Source organism: Chrysemys picta, chromosome 11 (assembly GCF_011386835.1).
Source record: "Chrysemys picta bellii isolate R12L10 chromosome 11, ASM1138683v2, whole genome shotgun sequence".
NCBI lineage: Eukaryota > Metazoa > Chordata > Testudines > Emydidae > Chrysemys > Chrysemys picta.
The window spans coordinates 60,714,120-60,728,184 of NC_088801.1; the positions used below are offsets into that span (position 1 = coordinate 60,714,120).

Sequence of the window (14,065 nt, forward strand, 5' to 3'; positions counted from 1 at the left end):
AATGAAAGAGGACTTTCTGCGTGATGTCACGATGCACTCCCCGGCCGAAAAACAAGAATTGAAGGAGTGGCAGGATAGCGAGAAGAGGGACTGAAAAAAGAACACGGCACGCCAGAACAAAGCCAAAGAGCACCTCTTAGGCTCCAGGCGCTACTAGCACTACAAACCGAGCAGCTCCGTGCCTGCTCTCCCCTGCAGCTGCTGTCGCAAAACTCTTTCCCATGCACCCCCGAGACTCTGCCAACACACTCTTACCAACCTCCTGGCTCCAGGCTGTACCCGCTGCATTCCACTCCTGCCCCGTTACAGTCCAGCCCTGCGGACTCCCACTACCCACTGCACTCAACACCCATCCCTCTGCAGTTTATGAAGTACAGTACCCACTGCACTGTACTCCAAAGGAGAAGGATGGATATGATACCCGGACATACACAAATCTTTAACTGTCCCAGGACCCCACCTCCTCCCTTCCCCCATCCCCCTCAGTGCTGATGTGTTCTTTTGTTTTTCTCTCTCCTCCAGTTGTTGTTTTTTAATAAAATAATTGTTTTGGTTTGCAAGCAATCTTTATTCCATTAATTAAAGCAAACGGAGCCCTGTAAAGCAACAGGCAATTTTCTTAATATTCTTCATAGTGCATTGTCTGCAACAATCACAATCACCTCCTAGCATTACAAGCACTGCAATCCAGAGCATAGCAACAAATATTAGTGGATTTCAGCTTTAAATTGCTGTCTCAAGGCATCCCTGATCCTTATGGCCCTGCGCCATAGGCGCTGACTCCGTGGGTGCTTTGGGGCTGGAGCACCCATGGGGAAAAATTGGTGGGTGTTCTGCACCCACCAGCAGCTCCCTGCCCCAGCTCACCTTCGCCTCTGCTCCGCCTCCTCCCCTGAGCGCGCCGCTGTGTCCTGCTTCTCCCCCCTCCCTCCCAGCGCTTGCGTCCCGAAACAGCTGTTTTGCGCGGCAAGCAGTGGGAGGGAGGGGGAGGAGGAGGAACACGGCACACTCATGGAAGAGGTGGGGCTGGGGATTTGGGGAAGGGTCCAATAGGGGCAGGGAGGGGGCGGAGTCGGGGTGGGGCCGGGGGGGTGCGAGCACCCACCGGTGCCAGCGAAAGTTGGCGCCTGTGCCCTGCGCTGCGCTCCTCTAATAGCCCTGGTCTCTGGCTGTTCAAATTCAGCCTCCAGGTGCTAAGCCTCAGTGGTCCAGCCCTTAGTGAAGCTTTCACCCTTCCCTTCACAAATATTATGGAGCATACAGTATGTGGCTATAAGCATAGGAATATTGTCATCAGCCAGGGCCAGCCTCCCATATAGGCAGCGCCAGCAGGCCTTTAAATGGCCAAAAGTACACTCAACAGTCATTCTGCACTTGCTCAGCTTGTTGTTGAACCGCTCCTTGCTGCTGTCAAGGTGCCCCGTGTATGGCTTCATAAGCTATGGCATTAAGGGGTGGACAGGGTCTCCCAGGATCCCAATGGACATTTTGACTTCCCCTCCGGTGATCTTCTGGTCCAGGAATAAAGTCCCTGCTTCCAGCTTCCTGAACAGGCCAGTGTTCCGAAAGATGTGTGCGTCATGCACCTTTCTGGACCAGCCTGTGTTAATATCTGTGAAACGCCCACAGTGATCCACAAGCTCCTGGAGAACCATAGAGAGCATGAACACCGCTCCAAATACTGCTGTAAGTGTGAACACACTATTGCGCAGGCAGCTGACAGTGTGAACACACAACAGCGGTTTCCCTGCAGCACTCTCTGAGTGGTGTTGTAACTGCTGGCGATGTAACTCTGCCAGTGTAGACATACCCTAAATTAAAACTTCATCTAGTTTAGCTTTTTAAAAAACCTAAACAAACGGCAAAAGGTTAACAGTGACTCCCTGGGCCATAATTACCACCCAGTCCCCTTCTACAGATTTTTAAGCTCTGGGTGTCAAACGTGTATCTCATCCATAGGTGCTGGATGGTTTGGAATCCTTAGGTGCAGCTTGGATGAATAACTTTTTCCAGGTAATCAATTTCCCCAATGAGAGGACTTTGATCATTCCTATAACAATTATCATTCCGGTAAATATTGGGCCTGATTGTTCATGCTCACACATTTACAAAGCTTGCAACATCAGTACTACTATTTTTTCAGTGGTGGTTTTAAATGATTTGTCTTTGTTTTCAAGTTCTAAAATGCCACTGTCTTGTGGCAGACACTTCCAGATTTAATAAAGAGAGTTTTGCAAAACCCCGGTAGTTTCAATTCACAAGGAATTTGTGTGATTCTTTTGTTTGTTATATGCAGTGTTGTAGTCGTGTTGGTCCCAGGATATTAGGAATATATTTTATTGGACCAACTTCTGTTGGTGAAAAGAGACAAAAGTTGGTCCAATAAAAGATATTACCTCACCAACTTTGTCTGTCTTTTCTTTGTGTCTGTTGCCTGAGTTCATGCGGCTTTATCACCTCATACCAAAGTTTCACTTTGAGTTTCTTTGAATCTCAAAATCAAATAGTTTTGGCCTGGTTTCATTGTGATTTCCACCTGATACTGTAATTTGGTTCAGGATAGATTAAACAAATTTTGAGCAATCTGAGAACATGGATTGCATTTTGAGACTGTAATTTGAGTTGATAAGGGGTTTAATTTTGCATAGCTGTGCTTATAGTCCCTGTGTGTTGTATTGTGTGTGTTTAATGTGTATGATGCATATTTTGGTGCTGTGGTATGTACAATGTTTTATGTATTGTGGTGTTTCCTGGTATCTTTGTTATGGTTTGCTAAGCTATGTGGTGTGTTATGGTGTGCTGTAAGTAGTATGATGTTTCTGGTGTATGCTGTGGAGTTAGACTGGCAGACTTCATTTTTGCAAAAAATAATGTCAGTGGAAAATATCTGTTTATTTTTAAGCATTTATTATTTTACATTTTCACAGATATGCAACATAATGGGTTTTAAATATTTTAATTTTTTTATAGAGCTAAATTTTCATAGTTATGGAAAATGATGGGGCGTGGATCATTATTTTATGACAGTAGACACTGAGATTCACAAAGTTAAATTTTATAACCATTAAAACAATAATGCCTGGTCTACACTACTGAGTCAGGTTGACATAAGCTGCCTTAAGTCAACCTAACTCTGTCAGTTTCTACCCTGCAATGGTGCTCCCGCTGATGTAAGTCACCCACTATCTTGACTTAGGCTATGTCTACACTGGCAACTGAACGACAAAACTTTTGTCTTTCAGAGGTGTTAAAAAAACACCCCCCTGGAAAGACAAAAGTTTTGCCAATGACAAGTGCCAGTATGAACAGCTCTTTGTTGGTGTGAGGTGCAGCTGTGCAGGTTTGATGTGTAGCTGTGTGTGATCTGTTAGGTGGGGTGAAGCTGTGCGGGCTGTAACTGTGCAGAATGTGGTGTGTGGCTGTGTGGGGTGTGAGGTGTAGCTGTGTGTGATCTGTGCGGTAGGGAGTAGCTGTGCAGGGTTTAGCTGTGTGGCGTGTAGCTGTGTGTGATCTGTGCGGGGTGAGAAGTATAGCTGTGGGGTGTGAGGTGTAAGTGTATGTGATCTGTGCTACGGGGTGTAGCTGTGCAGGGTGTGAGGTGTAGTTGTGTATGATCTGTGCTGCGGGGTGTAGCTGTGTCAGGTGTAGCTGTGCAGGGTGTGAGGTGTACTGTTTGTGATCAGTGTGGGATGTAGCTATGTGAGTTGTAGCTGTTCTGCGGGGAGTGAGGTATACTGTGTGTGATCTGTGTGAGATGTAGCTGTGCGGGGTGTGAGGTGTACTGTGTGTGATCTGTGTGAGGTGTAGCTATGCTGCGGGATGTCGGGTGTAGCTGTGTGTGATCTGTGCGGGGTGAGAGGTATAGCTGTGGGGTGTGAGGTGTAACTGTATGTGATCTGTGCTGCGGGGTGTAGCGGTGTGAGGTGTAGCTGTGCGGGGTGTGAGGTGTAGCTGTGTGTGATCTGTGCTGCGGGGTGTTGCTGTGTGAGGTGTAGCTGTGCAGGGTGTGTGGGGTGTGAGGTGTACTGTGTGTGATTGGTGTGGGATGTAGCTGTGTGAGGTGTAGCTGTTCTGCGGGGTGTGAAGTGTAGCTGTGTGAGGTGTAGCTGTTCTGCGGGGTGTGAGGTGTACTGTGTGTGATCTGTGTGGGGTGCGGGATGTAGCTGTGTGGGGAGGTGTACTGTGTGTGACCCGCGCTGGGGACTCGGTTACCGTGGTGCCGCAGGCCCTGCAGCCAGTGGCTCAAGGCGCTGCGGCCCCTTTAAGAGCCGGAGCCAGGCGGGCAGGCCAGGCCCGGCTGTGAGCGGAGGAGCCGGCACAAAGTTTTCCCTTTACGGCTCCGGGAGCAGCGGCCCGGGCGGGCGGCACCGAGCGCGGGGGGAGCCAGGGCCCGGGGGAACCGGTGGCCGCAACTAGGAGCCGCGCGGAGCCGTCCCGGCATGAGGAAGAGCCGCGGCCGCTGCATCCCCGAGCTCGGCCCGGGCTTCCCTTGAGAGCCGAGCGGGCGCCCGGCCGCAGCCGCTTCCCCTGCCCCTTCGGAGAGAGCCGCCTGGCAGGGCCCTTCCCAGCCCCCGGGGAGAGACTCGGCGCCTGGGGCCTCCCTGACTCCCTCCCCCCGGTGCGAGTGGTGCCCTTGTCCTGAGCGCCCCAGTGAAGGTCGGGGGTGGGGTTAGTGGCCCTCTCCTAGCCCTGCCCCCCCCGAGCCTGGGACAGGCACCTGCTCCTGACAGCAGGGCTCAGCCCCCCCCCCCCCGCCCGCGCCCAGGGGGCTGGGTTTGTCTGGAGGTGTGTTGTGACTTCCTGCCCCACGGTTTCAGGGAAGCAGCTCCCTCCTCTGCTCCTAGGCCTGCTCTTTGTCACCCTTGTTTTAATGACTGGTTGGGGTGATTGGCTGAGATGAAAGTGACTGTTTCTTTTGGGAAGACGGGGATTGTGGTTCCCTGTAAGGATGGGCGGCTCCGTGTCAGAGACTTAACCCAGCAGGCTCTTCAGAGATACCTCAAAACCAAAGAAAAGGTAAGACAAAAACACACCACATTACCACATCCACTTCACACCAAGATCACTTAAGTACACTGCACCCTTATACCAGACAGTCTGCTTATTAGTTAGCCCAAGTATACGGTGGATTTTTTCATTTAAAGGTGTACATTTTGCAATTGGTGACTTTACAGTTGAAATAGTAGATGGCTATGAGAGGAATGCTGAATCTGCGGGTTCAGAATGAGATGCAGCAGAGACACCGAAGACCAGAACTACTCAGCTTTGAAACAGAAGTTGGGTTTCAGTAGTTACTGTAATAAATAAGGACTAGAAGTCAGAGCTTGGTGGACTAGTGTTGTGAACAACACTGTCAAATAGTTGCGTGAACAGTTGATAATAGACAAGCTAAAAATGTGTTCCATTAGTCTAAATGTGTAAAGTTTCTTGTATTTTAGATTGTATGTTGTGCCACAGACGCTGTGCCACAAAGATAACTTATTTATCTACAATAAAGTCTACGTAGTGTGGTAGGACTTAGGCTCAGACCTTATGATCCTAGGGATACTGCATGAATAGAGGTGCCACTCTTCAGATGAATGTTGATCAAGGCTTCTTTTACCTGGGTCTGGTTGAGATTAAAAATAGTAGGACTGGCCAGTGAATAATTTCAGTATGGTACTGATCAATAGTTTCTGTTCAAAGACCTGATTTTGCAAGCACTTGTTCAGATGAATAGTTTGTGACTTCATTGAGACTGCTCCCATGAGTAAGGGCTTGCAGGATTGGGTCTTCAGAGAGTGAGGGAGATGTGAGTGCAAAAGGGCAATCAAAAACCCATGAGACTTGATTACTTCTCTGTTGCTGACTCATTCTGTGACTTCGGGCAAATCATCTGATTTCTCTGCCTTTGTTTTTCTCATGTGTAAAACTGGGATTATAATATTTACCATCCCTTCATAAGAGTGTTTTGAATATTAATATATGAAAACTTCTACTGAAGTGCTAAATTTATTATTGTACAAATCTGTATTAACTGTGGTAGTTACAGTGACTTCCATGTTTGCCTACACAAGCACCTGTAGTTCTTTGGCTATCATTGGCTATCTTTGGCATATTATACAGTATCTCCCTATGTGAGATACTGTATAAAACAGGACTACTGTATTTCTTTTCTATCCATACTGGTACATCGTGTGTATCTAGATAATCACTACTATGTATTGAATCAGCTGAGGATTAAATATTGTCATAATAGTGTTATGGAAATTAGCAAATATTATTTAGGCTTTGGGCCATCAGGATGGCTCAAACTGTACAAATATGCATGAACTTTGCATTAATGCTGAGGATTTATAAGAAGCAAAAGGACTTTTGGCCTAGGTAAACTTCTTTTAAAAAATATTGATTTCAGCTCTCTTCTTATGGTGGTGAAGTTTTGGACTCAAGTGCTGAGCCATCTGAACAACTAATGAGGAAAGTTTCAAGGTGACCTGAAAAATTTGGCTTGTGCTCTCTCTGCGGTGTGTGAAGAAGGACCAAAAGAAACAAGCAGGAAAAAAACGTATTCCAGATGGGCAGATCCTGCCTAGTCTAGAATTCTTTCTTTGATGGCTGGAGAATTAATGAAATTATTAACAAGTGTCCAGAATGAAGGCTGAACAATTGAGTGGATTTTTTTTAGACAGACTGTCAAACTTTTTGTTTGTTTGTTTTTGTTAATACCTACCTAGTTAATCAAGTGAGACAAGGTGGATGAGGTGATATCTTTTATTGGACCAACTTCTGTTGGTGAGAGAGACAAGCTTTCGAGCTTACACAGAACTCTGTATCTCTCTAGTATCCTGGGACCAACATGGTTATAACAACAGTATATATGGTTAAATAATGTTTCAAGAAAAGATTTTTTTTTTTTTGTTAAAGATTCAACACCTCTGCCCCCTTAAGTTAAGGTGTGAGAACTGACCCTATATACCTCTGAAACATCCAGTAGGTTCTTCAGCCAATCTTGGGGGAAACCAGATGTTGCATTCTTGATATTTCTAAGATAAAACGAAGCAAAATCCATTCTCACATTTCTCATCCCTTCTCAAACTTTTCAGGCTCTCTTTATACATCATAAGGAAACCAAAAAAGTTTATTTTAAAACTCTGGTCAGCTTTAATGTTGGTAATTTGAAACTACAATAAATGCACATAATAGGAAAAATCAAAAGAAAACAACGTAAGAGGCTCAAACAGTACTGACCAGATTTGGATTTAAATCTCTAATTCAGTGGCTGAGATTATGGTGTGTTCCTTTTCTATTTCACCGTGAGTTGCACAGTTAAATTTCTATGCACTTCTTTGAATAGCTGGTTTCTGGCAAATCTTATTGGCTGTCTTAGACCTTAATGCAAAATATTAAGTAACTTCAGTTTATTTAGCTAAGTATCATTGGAGGTTGTACTATTAGAAGAATTCCAAAGAATTATTACTGTTGTATTTTGGGTTGTTTAATTATACAATATATAGAATTCACTAACCATTCTAGTGGGCCTGTGATTTTTTTTCTTTTTTCTTTTTTTTTTTTCATTGTCTAACATGGATGGATTAGGCCTGTTATCACTTTATTCCCAATTTTAAAAATATAATTAATACACTTACAGATGTTAATATTAGTAAAAATATGAATACAGACTTGGGACCCTGTAGCACTAGTCACTACCTGAAATCTGCTGTAAAGTATGGGCATATAATACGTGTGAATTTCTAAAAGGCTTGTTATTAAAGACATTTACTGACTTAAGTTTAAAATATATGTATTTAGAATGTCTGGATCACTTTATTTGGAATGAAGTTAGAGTACAGAATAATAGTGATAACACTCTAAAACTGTTTCTCATATGATTATTGGAGTGTAAATAACTTAAAATGTATCAGGTTGGAAAATTGAGTTAAGAAAAGGGCCAGAAGTATGTAGCGATGGGATAGGGGAGGAGGAAAGTAGACACAGAAGGGGAATGTACCAAAGTTTGAGAATGAGAGGTTTGGGAAGGAAGAGAGTTGGAGAAGACCGATTTAGAGAAGACACTTTTTTTTTTTAATATTAAATAAAACAACTATAGCACCACATTTTACAATACTCATAATGTGTATGTAAGGTTTTAATTCCGTCTTGGGGATTCTACTGATATAAACAGACAACTTGAACTTTGCATTTATTTCTTATCTTGCCATATTCATTTGATGGAATTCCAGCCTTTGATAAAGCTGAGGGTGTGGGGGAAGTATTCTTTTTATGTATGTTGTACAAGTACTTTTACTATTATTTTTTATATTAGTCATATTTGTGATAGGGACAAAAATGTACAGTAAATTGATAGCTATTCCACTTCAAAATGATTTTGCAAATAAATAACTGAAAGTCTTGGAGGCACTTTACTTGCTATTTTATTAACAAACTTGGACTGATCTCATGGCAAGATTTGACCATAAAGGCTCATTAACAATTACTGTTAATAAGTCAGAATTATTTTATTTATCAGCTGAAAAGTCATGCAATAAGACAATTTTTCATTGTTGTGCATGAAGGTCAACTATTGGGACAGAATTCCCAATAAATAGGTGCAATTTTAAATGGTCAAACCTCTTGCTCTACATCCCAATTGACTCAACAGAGATTAAAAAGAACTTTACTGGACACTTAAATTCCCCATAAAACATAGAGGTAAATTCTCCCCATGAAAATATCAGTTAAAAAAGGTTGTTATACTTAGGAATTTTATGTTCAGAAAGAAGAGAATTCCAGATATTTTTGAAAAACAACAAACTGTGTGTGTGTGTGTGTGTGTGTGTGTGTGAGAGAGAGAGAGAGAGAGAGAGATGCGGAGAGAGAGAAATTTATAAGAATTCTAGTACTTGTTTTCTTGAGAATCAAGATGTATTGTTCTGAGAAGGCAATGTCTACTTTTGCTTCATCTCAGTCAATATTTACCTCAAGTAAACAAATCTTCAGTACAAGTCAATATCTACTTTTATTATTGTTTTTGTAGTGTGTAAATTAAGGTTTCCTATGTCTAGTTATACCCAGTAGGACTAATAGGCAGGGCTTTGGAGTGGAGCCCGGAGCTGGAGTGCGGAGCAGCTCCGGAGCAGTGAAGCTGCAGGTTTTTGCCTGGAGCTGGAGCGGAGCCGGAGCACAGCTCCAAAGCCCTGTAAATAGGTTCATATAATCTTTCTGAATGCCTCCATACCATCTCTTACTTCACTTGGACCACAGCTCAGAGAGCCAAGAAGCGATCTCTCTTTATTTAGATATTTCTACTATCTTAGGATATGTCTTCATTGCATAGCTAACTAGAGTTACCTCTCTTGAGTTAGTCAGGCTTCAGTGAGAGAGGCCACACTGCAAAATAACGCTTGAGTTGCTGTGTTTGCTTGTGTGCAGTGCTAAGACTTCTAAGGGTAAATATCATGGGAAGTCAAAGTGAGTGAAATTCTTTTGGACTTTTTTTTTTTTCCATGCCAAAGTGTATATCTGCCTCTGAAACATTTTGCAAATTTGACACAAATTTGCAAAATAAGTTTTTTTTTTTTTTTTTTTTTTTTTTTTTTTTTTTTAAACTAAAACAGACAGAAAACAGCACCTTAAAAAAAAAATCTAAACACTTTTAAAATACGTTTTTAATTCTGTTGCAAAGTGAATTTTTTTGCTTCAGGGTTTTCATGTTTTGGATAAAATTACTCTAACACTTAAAATGGTCAAAATCTAAATAAAATGTTTAGTTTGACCCTAAATGATTATCTCTTCCCCTCCCCCCACCTGAATTGCCAGCAAATGGAAAATCTGTTATTTGCCCAGCTCTAACAGTAAACCAAGTCACTTTCTGAATTCTTTCCCAGTGAATTGTGGGAGAATTTGTCTATCTTTTTAGGGTACGGAGGGAATTCTAGGAAGGTACCCAAGAATTCCAAATGCTTGAGTGCTATTAGCTTGTGTCTGAACTGCAGAGTGTTTGTGTTAGCAGCTGTTGCACTGTGCTCACTTGAGTTTTAGCCAGTTCCCGCTTTGGTGCCAGCCTACTTCAGTTAAAAACCCAGTGCACTTGAATTAGAGGTTTTTGCACATGGAAGGAAGGAACTGAAGTTTGGGGCAATGCTTGAATTATAACGAGTTAATTTTGCAGTGAAGGCAATCCCTTAATTAAGGCTGGACATTGAAACTTTAACTATATATTGTTTTTGTCTTGTTAACTTTGTCAGACTTTCAGTGGTATTTTATTAACTTAAAACATGAGCTTTTGTTCTCCTGGATGTTCAGTAGAAAGGAACAGCAGTGAGCCTGGAGAATGAAATATACAACATCCCTTCTTCTAGATAAAGTGACATTTACTTTATTTCCTTTTGAAACAAAATTTACAGCATTCCTGTAAACTTTCATAAAAGAACAGACAAAGTATACAATAGGGAAGAGCCTTACATGTAGATATGATCATATTCTGTTTGAATGCACATCAGTCCTCCTAAGGTAGAAACATTTATGTTCTGTCATCAAAACAAAGATGGTCTGTGTCCATAATCCCCTTCTCAAATCTGGGATCTGTTTTTAACCATTAGATAGTTCACTTGGTGGGACCACTTCAGACGGTGACTAAATTGCTGTGCCAACTGAATGCTTGGCTTCCCCCCCTTGAAAAGCCAACTAGACTACTAGAGTGTCAGTTATGGTTTTGTGATGTAGGTACCCACTGATTAGAAACTATACCGAAAACACTAATTTGTTCCACAGAGGTAGTGGTAAACTCCTTGACTACCAAACTGGATATCGGTGACATAGTGGTGAAGGCAATACAGTGGTCACACATCTCTGATTGGATAGGAAATAGTGTTTATTGACTTATTTGTGTATCGGCAGCACTGTGCTGAAAGGTATTTAGCGGGTTAATGTTATAGGCTGACTATCTCTGTCACCTTCAATTTTTTTGCTAATAAAATATTTCTCTCTGTTGTAACTTCATAAACCTCTCTGTTCTCATGCCTGCCTCCTAACGTGACAATCTCAGCTTTTGGAACGGTCTCTAGCTGCTGCTAAGCAGCCAGCAGAAGGAGTACTAAATGTTCTTTTGCAGTTTCTTTAAAAACAGAAGCTTTAAAAAAAAAAAAAAAATTTTTGAACCAAAACTCAGTATCTGACTTGCAAAAACAGTCCAAGTTTCCACAGATATTGTGGAAGATGTCAAAATGTAGAAAATGAACAGTGTTTTGCCCACTCTTCTGCTTGTTCAAATGTTGTGTTTTAATTTATGAGCAAAGTAGAAGGTGGGTAATAGAGGCAGAATATTAATGCATTTGTACTGCTTGTTTCCTCTTCCAGAAGTAGGTTTTAGCTTTTGTGGGCTTTTCCATGACCAGGTAGATTGTGGCTTAAAATTGTTCATTCTTTTTATATTTTAATACCATTTGTATTTATCCACAATCTGCTTTCTACATCAGGAATAATTTACGTATTTCCAAGCTCTGCTTTTAAACACTCTTACTCATATATATATATATATATATATATATTTTTTTTTAATTTCTCATCCCCATATCTATATTAACATTCTCTTGTCCTCTTATTAACTGCAGTTTGTTATCAAGTTTCTAATTTGTCTTTGGGGCTTTGATATATATTTTTGTATGTGAAAATCATAATTAAGCTTTCAAGTTTGCTCATTATGATAGCGCACTAATAAACTGGAGTCTAATTTGGTATATTAGATTTCCCACATTATTATGAGTGACTGCTTGAGAAGTCCTCTTCCAGATAAGTAAGAGGGGGGGGAAACCAAATTACTCCACTAACCTCAGTATTAAACAGGAGTTCAGACAGGAGTAACTTGACAATGGTATTGCTATTTCCAGTAATAGTGGGGAATATAACCTTCTATGGCCTCCTTTTTTTAACATACATGTACTATTGGCTAATTTGTGCCTCACTTCAACCTTTTGGAAGATATATCACGTTGACATTAGCTTTTTCTGTGACAATGGTTTTATTCTTCCATTTTTTTGCTTGAGTGCTGGTAAAGATGAACCCATTGATAAGCATAATAGCTGGAACTTCTTCAATGCTTTGTATTTAGACTAACATCATAGTTAAGATAGTAAATCTTTCTTGGCTGTTGAAAAACACTGGCTTTGGTATTTAAACAACACATTTAACATGTTTGTGTGGGAATTTCTTTAGATGATGGTTTCATGGGAACAAAGACGCTTTTTGATCTAGGGCTAACAGTATATTTTTTAATACAATTTTAAAATTGCTTCCATAGCCTAGTGTATTCCTTTAATTTCCCATAATTAAATTAAATTATCTCTTTGATAAGAAGCTACCATAACTACCGGTATTCTTTCTAATTGCTCTTGGACATCATTCCAGTGCATAATTTTTGGGGGGGAGAGGTGGAGGCAGAGGAGACATTTTAGCCATTAATATCAAAGGTATGCTGTCCTCAATTTTTCATGAAGTCTTAATTTTGATTAGTCTGATAACTCTATCAGTTTGCAAAGTTATAGTTAAAACTTAAACATTTTTCTGTGCAACATAGTTTATGGAATAGCAATAATGGTTACTGGTGCACTTCCATCACTCCCATTAATGCTGATATACTGTTAAGGCTTTTTTCCCATTCTTTTCCTGCCTATCATAGGTGTTTATAAATTGGCTAGAAAAACCGTCTTTGTGCTGAAAATCAAACTTGTCATACAAGACATTGTCCTGTGGGGTTTTCTTTACTTTACCTTAAAAAATAAAATGTCATGCCACTTTTCAGGTTTGATCAGTAAAAAGAGAGAATAGATTATTGGCTTCAGTTAATATTGAGTGCCTTGCTTAAAACACACAGGCATCAGGTAATCTATCAAATAAGTAGAGATGGATGAAATTGGTGAAAATGCAGTATGTCCATTCAGAATGACCCACGCTGGAAATACTGTAAATGTGTATGCTACATACATGATCATTCTGGGGTCTATAAATTTAAATCTTTGATCTTGTTTATCAAGTTCAAAGTGTGAAGAGTTGTCTGAAGTGTTTGAGAGCTAGACTAGAATACTCAGATATTGAAAGTGGAGTTCTAGAAGGAAGCTATTAGAGGGCTTCATAAAGTAGTACATACTGATAGGTTGCAATTCAACCTTCATTTGGGCAAACAGCAGTAGAAACCAATCTAGTCTGAATTGATTTACAGAAGATAGAGAGAGACAATTAGCAGGCAAAATTTCTATTATCCATTCACTTCTTCGAAATCAATATGCACACACTCTCCTTCCCTGATTACTTGCTTTATCATCTTCAAAAAAGCTTCTGGCAAAGGATGAAATTGAAATAAATTGATCTAAACACTTATTTCCCACAAAGGGAAAATGTTTTTGCTTGTATAGAATGTCGGTTTAACATGATTGTCAACTGCTTGTTAGAAATGACAGGCAGTATGTATCCTATTGATATTGTATAAAATGCCAAACAACTCTTGAAATAGGGGCTAAAGTTACTTGCCAATAATAGTTGTACTTTCTATGAAATATACTTTCCCCCATATTTGTTCTGTATGGTGCATCAATTGAATTGCACCATGCTGTGCTGAACCTTGCATCCTGCTGTTGAACCAGCAGACTTCCTCCCACATGGAGCACAGCATTTTTCAGCCTTTCTTAATCAATCGGATGCCATAAGAACTGCAGGTTTCAGTATAAACACCTGTCTTATCTAAAATATCCTCCAGTATTAATTAAAATGTCTGTCTTTTAGCCTTAGAATAATGGTGCCAAAAGGCTATAGCAATTAATACAATGCAAAAGCTGTTTTCAGCTGTGATTTGTCTTTATAAATAAAAAGGCTCAATAATATTTTCCTATTTCAAGACAGTTTTTTTTTTTTTTAAATAAAACAAGTATGGTTAGACTTGACCATCTTGATGATCAGAAACAAATTTTTGAATGCTAGTGAACACTCAGATCCATAAATTCACTAAAGAAAGGAAATTCCTTCAGGGAGCAAGTCTTTGAAAGTCAGTGTGTACAGTACTTATTACCCAGGTATCATGTCCAAATTCTCAGTGTAT

General features: G+C 40.8%; 1 protein-coding gene across 2 annotated transcripts in view; it reads left to right on the forward strand.

The window, feature by feature from the left end:
* The first annotated feature begins 4,211 nt into the window (after positions 1-4,211).
* PARD3B (par-3 family cell polarity regulator beta) overlaps positions 4,212-14,065 on the forward strand; it is a 641,105-nt gene continuing 631,251 nt past the window's right edge. The window contains exon 1 of one of the 2 annotated variants that reach the window (XM_024104030.3): positions 4,212-5,016. In XM_024104030.3, the coding sequence (XP_023959798.2) occupies positions 4,897-5,016 (120 nt within the window). In that variant the 5' untranslated portion in view covers positions 4,212-4,896. The remainder of the gene's footprint in view (positions 5,017-14,065) is intronic. The other variant, XM_065562102.1, reaches the window with a different exon arrangement.